Source organism: Anthonomus grandis, chromosome 5 (assembly GCF_022605725.1).
Source record: "Anthonomus grandis grandis chromosome 5, icAntGran1.3, whole genome shotgun sequence".
Taxonomy (NCBI): domain Eukaryota; kingdom Metazoa; phylum Arthropoda; class Insecta; order Coleoptera; family Curculionidae; genus Anthonomus; species Anthonomus grandis.
Genome location: NC_065550.1, coordinates 25523033 through 25533678, shown reverse-complemented (window position 1 = coordinate 25533678; position 10646 = coordinate 25523033). Strand labels below are relative to the sequence as shown.

General features: G+C 32.9%; 1 protein-coding gene across 4 annotated transcripts; it reads left to right on the top strand.

The window, feature by feature from the left end:
• Window positions 1-685: 685 nt before the first annotated feature.
• On the top strand, window positions 686-7668 carry LOC126736494 (DNA polymerase theta). Of its 4 annotated transcripts, XM_050440871.1 has the most exons (8): window positions 686-790; window positions 852-5489; window positions 5542-5770; window positions 5825-6013; window positions 6066-6296; window positions 6356-6582; window positions 6635-6899; window positions 6973-7668. In XM_050440871.1, the coding sequence occupies exons 2-8, from the start codon at window positions 861-863 to the stop codon at window positions 7272-7274; spliced, it is 6072 nt and encodes a 2023-aa protein (XP_050296828.1). In that variant the 5' UTR covers window positions 686-790; window positions 852-860; the 3' UTR covers window positions 7275-7668. The 4 variants fall into 4 exon arrangements, 3 of the variants coding, with proteins under 3 accessions (XP_050296828.1, XP_050296829.1, XP_050296830.1); XM_050440872.1 differs by lacking the exon at window positions 6973-7668 and having other exon boundaries at window positions 6642-6788; XR_007660679.1 differs by lacking the exons at window positions 6635-6899; window positions 6973-7668 and having other exon boundaries at window positions 5825-6006; window positions 6356-6503.
• Window positions 7669-10646: the final 2978 nt, after the last annotated feature.

Below are 10646 nucleotides of genomic sequence, written 5' to 3'. Positions count from 1 at the left end.
ATTAAAGAAGCTAAAATTAAAGATGTTGATGCTCTTTTGAAAAAACATTTTGGATTGGACTGGAGATATACACCAAACGAAGATTTGACTTTCTACAAGAATATTATTGACAATAATAGTGCGATAGAACAGGAAGACAATGCGAATACTGAAGATGTCATCTATAATATTGAAGAAGACGATGGGCTTAGAATTTAATTTTATTTTGTACATTAATGAAAATATAACTTTGTAGGTTACACTTTCAAAATATTTTGCATTATTTCATAAACTATATGAATCGTTTATCACTTTCGGGTTTTCATAACTCTTTAAATCCACTGTTTGTTAACAAAACTCGTTACATCCAAACTTTTTTATCAAATTGTTTCTCTAGTTACACCTAAAAATATGTTTTTTGTCAAAAAACCTCATTAGAAGGGTCCAATTTTTACATATAATAAATTTTATAAATGTATTTTAAATAGTTTTGATACTACAGGTTTTTTACATTTTCTGTAAAACTGCTTATCTTGGATCTAGGAGACTTTTGAAACCGCACGCCTCAAATATAATTTATCTGCCTTCTTACGTCATACCCAGCACTAAGTACGATTTTTCTTTAGCAACCTGACAGTATATACTTATAGCAACTAGTAGCAATGCCCACTTAAAATGTGAAAATCACTAACTTCACTTCTATTTATCTACATCTGTCATTCTTTTATTTTGAATATTTGGCAAATTTAAAAGGAAACGAAACCAAAAATTATTAAATTTTTGGTTAAAATTACGTTTATTTTAAATTAAGGTAGGTTAATTTTCAGTTCCTATAAACTGTATATTTAAATCGTTAATTATTTACTTTCTAGTGTCAAAGAATGAACGAAGATGACTGTTTTATGAGTGATACCTTGAATGAATTCACTTTTAATACTCAAAAAAAACTTTTCTATAAGAAAAAAGAAAGCCTAGATAGTCAGGAACTATCCTTTGATGATTCAGCCTTCCTAGACAATCTAACATTTGATTTTGAATTAGCTGGAAAAGTTATTACAGGGAACAACAGTCAGGCAGTAAATAACAGTAAGAAAGATAATATAAAGCAATGTGTTACTCAAAAACCCTCTCCTACAACCGAACATTCAGATACCAAACTAAATGTCCATGTTAGTGACAAAAATGAATCTCCAAAAGCAACACCACCTGGACCATCAACTCAAATCAATGCCATTGATAATAAATCATTTAAAAATAGCAAACAGGTGACATCCCAATCACAAGACTCTAACACAAGTACTGTATCCCAATTATCTTTAAACCAGATAAGCTGTAATGTCTCCAGTAACAGCAACTCCCAACCACACACTTTATCCCATGAAATTCTTAGTATGCCACCTAGTAATACCTATGAACTTTCAGCTTGGGGTCTACCAGAACTAGTCTTTAAAAAATACTCATCAAGGAAAATTAAAAATATGTTTCCCTGGCAGTATGAATGCCTTAGCAATCCTAAAGTTCTTCATGAATTATCTAATTTAATTTATTCAGCACCTACTTCCGCAGGGAAGACTTTGGTCGCTGAAATACTTGCAATCAAAACAATATTTGAGAGGAAAAAGAAGGTGATTTTAATATTGCCATTTGTGTCAATTGTAAGGGAGAAAATGTACTACTTTCAAGATATTTTGGGTACCAGTGGTATAAGAGTGGAGGCAATTATGGGATCTTATAATCCACCCGGTGGTTTTAAGTCTATACATTTTGCGATTTGTACTATTGAGAAGGCTAATGGTCTCATAAATAAACTAATGGAAGAAAATAAGTTGTCTGATATAGGTTGTATTTTGGTGGATGAAATGCATTTATTAGGTGATTCAAATAGGGGTTATATTCTTGAACTTCTATTAACCAAACTCAGATATATTTCATTAAAGGACGAAAATGTAAAACTTCAAATAGTAGGTATGTCAGCCACACTTCCAAACCTCGATCAGCTTGCAAAATGGCTTGGTGCAGAACTATTTTCTACCACTTTCCGTCCAATACCTCTATATGAACAAGTTATAATAGGTGGCAACATTTATGATAGAAACATGCAATTAGTAAAAAAACTTGATCCCTTGCCAGATATTTGTGTAGACACCGATAATGTTCTTCAATTATGTTTAGATACAATTAAAGATTCATGTTCAGTGTTAATTTTCTGCCCATCAAAAAACTGGTGTGAAAACCTAGCCCAGCAACTTGCAGTGGCATTTTATAAAATAGGCAATTCAGATACTCCATTGGGAGAACTTTTACGTACTCAAATAAAAAGTGATTTAGTTGTGGAAGTTTTGGAGCAACTCAAATTTTGCCCTGTAGGCTTAGACTCAATTTTAAAAAGAACTGCTTCCCTTGGCATTGCCTTTCATCATGCAGGTCTAACAGTTGATGAAAGAGACATTATTGAAGCTGGATTTAGAAATGGGGCCATTAAAATCATAGTTGCCACCTCAACTCTTTCCTCTGGTGTTAATCTACCTGCCAGAAGAGTGATTATCAGAAGTCCAGTGTTCTGTGGAAAACCTATTGATCTTTTAACATATAAACAAATGGCTGGCAGGGCCGGTAGGATGGGCAAAGACACCATGGGGGAAAGTATTTTAATATGCCAGCAAAGTGAACAAAAAATTGCCAAATTACTTTTGAGTGGACAATTGCCAGCTGTACAAAGCTGTCTTGAAACAGGTGACAAACTTGAGAGGGCCATTTTGGAAGTTATTGCTAGTGGAGTAGCTTCAAAGCCAGAAGATGTCACTTTGTTTACCAATTGCACCCTATTGTCTGTTATTAATGAAGGCAATGGGGGCTTGGAAGATCCTATAGGAGAAGCCATTGAATATCTCAAAAAGAATGAATTTATCAGACTTCAGTCTTTGGAAAACCAGGTTTCTCAGTATGTTGCAACTTCATTGGGAAAGGCTTGTTTATCTTCTTCCATAGCACCTGATGAAGGACTAGCTCTCTTTGCAGAATTGGAAAAAGCGAGGCAATGTTTTGTTCTGGAATCAGAACTTCATTTAATTTATCTTGTTACTCCATATTCTGCTTGCCATTCTTGGGGTAATATTGATTGGATGTTCTATTTGAATCTATGGGAAAAACTACCAACTGCCATGAAAAGAGTTGGTGAACTAGTAGGCGTTAGAGAGGCATACATTGTTAATGCCAGTAGAAGAAAAATAGATACAAACAGTAGTTCTGGCTATAAGAAACTCATGGTGCATAAGAGATTTTTTGTCGCTTTGGCTTTGCAAGACTTAGTAAATGAAATACCACTTGGAGATGTGTGTGCAAAATTTAACTGTAACCGGGGCATGCTCCAATCTTTACAACAATCCGCCTCAACATTTGCTGGAATGGTAACGTCCTTTAGTCGCCAGTTAGGTTGGGCAAGTGTGGAAATCCTGTTGGCTCAGTTTCAGGATAGAATGCAGTTTGGCGTTAGCCGTGACTTACTAGATTTGATGCGACTACCATCGCTAAACGGCAAACTTGCTAGAACATTATATAACGCTGGGATAGAAACTGTAGTTCAGTTAGCCAATCATGATGTAGCTACCGTCGAGACCGTTCTTTGTAGGGCAGGACCTTTTGAGAGAAGTAAGGAGAGAGAAGGCGAATCAGAATTTGATTATAAACAAAGAAATAAACTAAGAACTGTGTGGATCACTGGCAAAGATGGACTGACAGAAAGGCAGGCGGCGGAATTGTTGGTGCAAGATGCCAGGAACTATTTAAAAACTGAAATGGGACTGCAGGAGGCAAAGTGGGAGTCATCTGCTTGTTCGCAGGGCGATAAAAGTGATGATATTACGAAAAGGGAATCGGTTGTAGAGGTCGAAGAAGAAAATCATAATGAAAAAGATAAAGAAGTAATAGATGAATTTAAAGAACAAGAAGAAACACCTGATTTACTAGAGAACTCTAGTGGGAATTCAAGTATTAAAAGCAATTTGTCTAGTTTTGGAGATGAAGAAGAGAGCCAAAGTTTTCTAAGTCCTAATAAAGCATCCACTCTAGATAAAAATGAAGATCTTAGTTTAGCAGATGAAGTTATGCATGCTGATACACAATTGGAGCAAAAAACTTATCAAAGTCCTGAATATAGCAGTGATTACCAAACAGACACTTTTGAGACTGTTATTAATAAGAAGCTTGTAGACACTGAAAAGCCTAAAAGTCCTAAATCGCCCAAATCAGTTGCAAGTGAGAGATCATATGATTTTAATTTATCTAATAATTCAAGCTGCTCAATGTTCTCGGATATAAGTTTCACCAGAATAGAAGAGAACCTTGATATTGGGTGTAAAGAAAAAGTGGAAATTGTAGATTTGAAACAGTGTGATCAAATGCAAGATGAATGTAACAATAGCCCAGTTAAAAACACATCGCGAAAATCATCAACAGGATTTATTAGTGGAGAATCTTTGATCCTTGAGCAGATTAGCATTGAAGATTTTGGTATGTCAGAAAAAAGTGATTGTAATATTGATGAGTTTGAAACACAAGGCAATTTTGACAAAGCCTTGCAGGACTTTAATTTTACTCATGAAATAGAGAAAAATAGTAATGACTATTTGGGTAAAAACCAATTACAGCTAGTTCCATCAACAAGTAATGCTAATTTAGACGACATACTGGTATCATCAAGAAAACGAAATCGTTCAGCCAATAATTTAGAACTATCTTCTGAAGATTCATTGGTAGAATCAACTCCTCCAAAGAAAATCAAAATGCTAAATAATGTAACTAAAACTCCATTCAGCAGCACTATAAAGAGGATCTCTCAGATAAGTCTTACAAGTAATAGTGAAAATAAATCAATTTCTCCACTGTTCACTAATGTTGAAACTGGCACTAAAAATACCATTTCAAAACATGTACTTACCAAAGAAACACCAATGAGAAAAGTATCTGTTGGGATTCCAAGCAAAACCCTTCAGCTAAAACAAGAAGATAATAGTATTAGTGAAATCGAAGTTCTTATGGAGATAGCAATTGTTGATGTATGCACTGCAGAAGACTCTTTAGTAGCGTCATTTTTGGGACTGCTTCAAGAGAAATCAGAATTTTCCTTATGCTGCTATTGGAATAAAATAAAAGAAATTAAGCCTGTAATTGGTGCGAATATTTTGGAGTTAAGGCAAAATAATAATATTAGTAGTGCATTACATAGTATGAGATTTAAAGATAAGAGGGTAGAAGCTTTGGCGTTTTATTGGGGTGGCAAGGAGACCTACTATCTCTCCACAAAAAATCTTATTAAGACAAAACAATGGCTTACACAACTGAGAACTGTTTTTGGAGATGAAAAGAGATATGTTAGAATGTTTAATGCTAAGGAACAAATTAAGATTTTAAAGCAATGCTGTGATATAGACTTTAGATGTAAGATTGAGGATCCAGCAGTTGCCGATTGGCTCTTAGATGCTGAAGAGAGGGAAAGAAATTTGGAAGAAATGGTGAGTTTTTAACAAAATAGGAGGCAAGTTGTTACACATTTCTTACTTATAGGCAAAGAGTTATTCTCATGAATCTAATAAAGCTGTTGTCACGTTATTTGAAAAACTCAAACGTTTAAAACAAGATGCTGATCTAGTAGATGAGAGTGTTATTTCTAAAGTAAAGTCAGTAGTTGAGGCAGTTTATGCATGGAGGCTCATAGAGACACTAACTAAAAAATTGACTGAAACAATGCCTAAAATTAAAAGCGTTATGAATCCACATTTTCCTAGCAATTATGGTAAGATAAGGATAGGACTAATATAGCAGAAAATTAGAATATTTTGAATTTTAGATTTAGAAATGCAGACCCAAGTATGCCTGGCCAATTTAGAATTAACCGGAATGGGTATAAATTGCGTGATCTTACAAGACTTGGCAGATATGATGAAAATTCAACAAGGAGCAATTGAGAAAAAGGCATACTCTTTAGCAGGGAGAAGATTTAACTTCAATTCATCAAAAGACGTTTCTAAAGTAACTAGTAAGTAACCCTCTTCAGTTTCTTATGCTTAGCTCTTAAATGTATTCTGCAGGATTGTATAAAGGGAAGAAGGGCAGTACGAAACGGATGTTTTTGGAGCAAAGTGACCATCCAATATCTGAATTGGTCATCAACTGGCGTAAAATAAACCATAGTCTTACCAAAATGGTTTATCCCTTCTTAAGGGCCTGTGACAGTGACCGAATTTATGGGAATTATTATACCCATACTGCCACTGGTAGGATTACTATGCATGAACCTAACATTCAAATGGTCACTAAAGGTAATTAATTAGGAGCATATTTTTAAATTTTTTATTGGGATGATAATAATACCTTGCAGATTTCAAAGTTACTGACTTTACATTAAAAAAGGAGATTGTTATTAGTTGTCGTAAAGCTTTCACAGCATCACAAGGATTTATCTTGGTGTCAGCTGACTATTGTCAACTAGAGCTTAGAATTCTTACTTACTTATCCCAGGATAGTTTATTAAAAAACATCATGGACAACCCTGGAGATATTTTTAAATCGGTGGCAGCCAAATGGAATAACGTCTCTGAAGATTTGGTAATGCTTAAGTAGTAAGGAATTTCCAATGGATATTTAATATAAATTTAAGGTCACAGAGGCAATGAGGCACAACACTAAACAACTTTGTTATGGTATAATTTATGGCATGGGAGCAAAGACCTTGGCTGACCAGCTAAACATTTCCGAGGACGAGGTGGTTGAATTCATGGAAAGTTTTCGAAATACTTATTCGGGAATAAAAGAGTTTGTTAAAAAAACTGTGGAGTTGTGCAGGAAGAACCAGTATGTGGAAACGCTTACTGGTAGAAGGAGATACTTGCCTCATATAAACGATAGTGATTTGGCTGTTAGAGGTATTGTTTTAAGAGTAAAATTTGTATCAGTGTTTTTGTTATTATTAAATTCACATTTTTCACTGATTTTTAGGTCACGCAGAACGACAAGCGGTAAATACAACAGTACAAGGATCAGCGGCGGATATAGTAAAAAACGCCATGATAACGATAGAGGATGGCATAAATTCGATTTTTCAAAAGACCCGCTGTAAACCGAAGTTAATACTTCATTTACATGACGAACTTATGTACGAAGTGCCTGAGAAGTATGTGAGAAAGACGGCAAAAATTATTAGAAAGGGAATGGAAAATTCGGCCTTTGTATTTGGGCATTTTCCTGTTAAAATTAAAACTGGATTGTCATGGGGTGAATTGGTTGAATATACAGAATAACATACAGGATGATCTTTCATAAAAATTCATGGAAAAGTAACATTTTTTGTATATATAGAAAGTTATTCGTATTTTTATGAAAGATAGCATATCCTATATGTTTATGTGTAATATTGTTCTGAAGTAGATGTTTATATACATTTGTAATATTGTATATAAACTTACCTATTTTTATACAATTTTTAATATTTATTGTTGCAGAGAACTATTTATTAATTGTGATACCTTTTTATATACGTATATATTTGTAAATTGTTTTTAATGTCTGTAGCACATATTTACCCATTATAGTCTTTTTACATATTTTAACCATTTTTTAAAAAAATGACCAAGAAGTCTCATTTTAGTGATAGAGTTTGGACGCTGTAGCCTTTAAAATATATTGTAACCATTAATATTTTATTGTTCAAGCATTTAATTTATTGTTGTTTTTATTAACATTAACTTAAAATTGCTAAAATCCTAATACTTTACATTTTATACAACTTATTGTATTTGGAGTAGATTCTATTTATGTGCCTTATTTTAAGGAGGCATTAGTAGTTTTTTAAAGTTATCTTTAGCATGTATATGTTTTGTATTTTATATATTCTTATAATAAATTAAATATTTTAAAATCCCAGATTTGTTAACTTATTTTTAAGCCCGTAGAATTAGGACAGTTACAATGCCTGGATATGCTACTGTAAAATTGTTGATTATTTATAACATAATATAACAATCAATGAATTATTGTCTCAATTGTGAGGAGCACATTTTTATAGTATGATCATTGATACTTCACCGACATCTTTGAAAATTGTTTTTTTTTTAATTAAAACTTTAATAATTTTAAACACCCTCACATTTAACACAAAGATATTCGACAAATATTTATGGACATCCTTTAGAATGTATAGTGTGTCAACAACAAGGCCTTATGAGGTCTAGAAAAGTAATTCTTTTATAAAATCCTCTAGCATATATAAAAAGGGAATAATAAATTCTGACAACTACTAAAGAACCCCTATTTATAATATAATATATGTATATCTACATAAAAATCTTGCAAATAACATAATTCCTATAAAAAATACTTTATTTTATTTTGTACAACAAGAACCAACAGATGAAAATATCTTAAAGAGTAAATTGACACTAAATCAGGAAATTTACTAATTACATTCGTTCTTCCAACCCAAAAAGAACAACAATAATATTGCATTAACCACTTTTTTGTAAAACATAAAGGATACTGGCATTCAATCGCGGATTATGTGTGGTGGCGTGTTTGATCATTTTTCCATTATGTTAAATATTAAATTTAAAGAAAAGAATAATTAACAATTTAAATCATAAAAAACTACTGATAAAGCAGGAAAGTTGGTCGGACATTTAGCAGGGTGCAGAGGTTGACTGTTAGGCTTATATTTTTGTTAGTGAAACAAAAAAGAATGCTGAATTACCTACACAAGGAATTTTAAACTCAACTAGAAGAGATAAATTAAAAAGTTAAAGGACAATAGAAAATACGGATGAAGGATATAGTGCCTTTAAGAAATACAGGGATCATCCTAGTTCACTAATAAAAGCAACAAAAATTAGGTATTATTCTGAAAAACTCAATTTGTGAAAGAATATCATCAAACAAAGGTAGAAAATAATAAAACAGGAAACCAATGAGAAAGAAAATAGTATTAATACCTTTACTTGACTAAAATTAAATTAATAACTATAATGTGATTAATCATGAGGACCAAAAGTTAAAAACAGACAAAGAAGTGGCAGAGACTTTTAATACATATTTGGGTGTTTTGGTTTTAATACAAGGTGGGTAAGAATTTGGCAAATGGTATAAAAATAAGGAAAACTAATAAATTTAAACCTGAAATCCAATAAGTAGCAACGAACTTGTACTACAAATTAAATCACTTAAAGATCAAGCTTCTCCAGGTAGTGGAGTAGCAGTACATTTCTGTTTTATTAAAGTTGTTAGATAAACTGGGTATTCTGAGAGCAGCTAAGACACATCTGCTGTGACCTTTTTTCAATCTACTCGCATCTCAAGAGGTGTCAAACTAATCCAGGCTATTGGGCTTCAAATTATTCAATTCAATTTATTCATTTGATGAGTTTCCATCATGTTTTTAGTATTTGTCAAAATATAGTTGTGTTATATATAGTATAATGGGTTAGTGTCTCTATTTTAAAATTTCTAACTGTGTACCTAATTGCTCTAGTTTATTTTAGTTTTTAGTCTTATTGTATTTTTCCTATTGACATATCTGAGCATTTCAAATGTAAAAAATATATTGCATATTATACCGTGCATTCTGACAAATTAAGAAAAAGAAAAGAAATAGGAAACATACAAATGCTTAAATTTACATGAAATATTACATTTTTTTTTAAATAAAAAATTATTTAATTGAAATAAGTTTAGTATATTCATTAGTGTCAATAACTGGGTAATTCTCCCAAACATAATTCTTGGCCATAATTGATTTTTGTTTGGTTCTTTAACATGTTGGGGTAACATGTTAATGAATTTGGGTGCAAAGTAGGTAACTATCCTTTGTGTACCGTAGAATGGGGCTATTCTGGAAATCAGGGGTAATTTGAGAATTCATCCGAAAAATGTTAAAAGCGGCAACAACGCCCACAGAGTTAATAACAATACGCAAACGCCGCGCAAGGCCATTAGTACACATGCAACCGCGTACTCGAGCGCAGATCGACGAAAGGTAGCTGTTTTATTTTGGCGCGTAAAAATATTAGGAAAAACACGTGTTTTTTGGTGAAAGAACGGTAAGTGGTTAACTTTACTCTGTAAATCTAAACCGATTAATTGTATGATATTGGCACTTAATCCAAATAAAAGGGGTTTTAGGAAGGTGTATTGGTAACATAAACATTTTAGGACTCTTTTGTTTTTTTTATTCAGTATTTTCTGGAGTGGGGTAATTTGAGAAGTGACTGGGGGCTATTTGAGAAGGCATGAGGGCTATTTGAAAATTGTTAGAAATTGCTTTCAAATGAAATTGGCTTTTTTAGAATAGTATGAGATAATGGTGCGCACTTATAAAAAAACATTTAGCCATGTCAGAAATGGCAAAAATTACGTGCCATATAGGCATTACTCAGAGAAAGCCTTAGCCAGAGCAATAGAAGAAGTAAAAAAAGGGCGGTTAACTTTGGCTAAGGCCTCCGAGCATTTCAAAGTGCCCATCGCCACCATAAGCAGACGTGCTAGGGGGACCAATATATTTGAAAAACCGGGAAGACCTTCAATATTTTCCAAGGAAGAAGAGGAACAGTTTGTAAAATACCTAAATATCAGCAGCAGCTTGGGGATTTCCCTTTGACATATTGGATCTAAGACTTTTTGCGAAG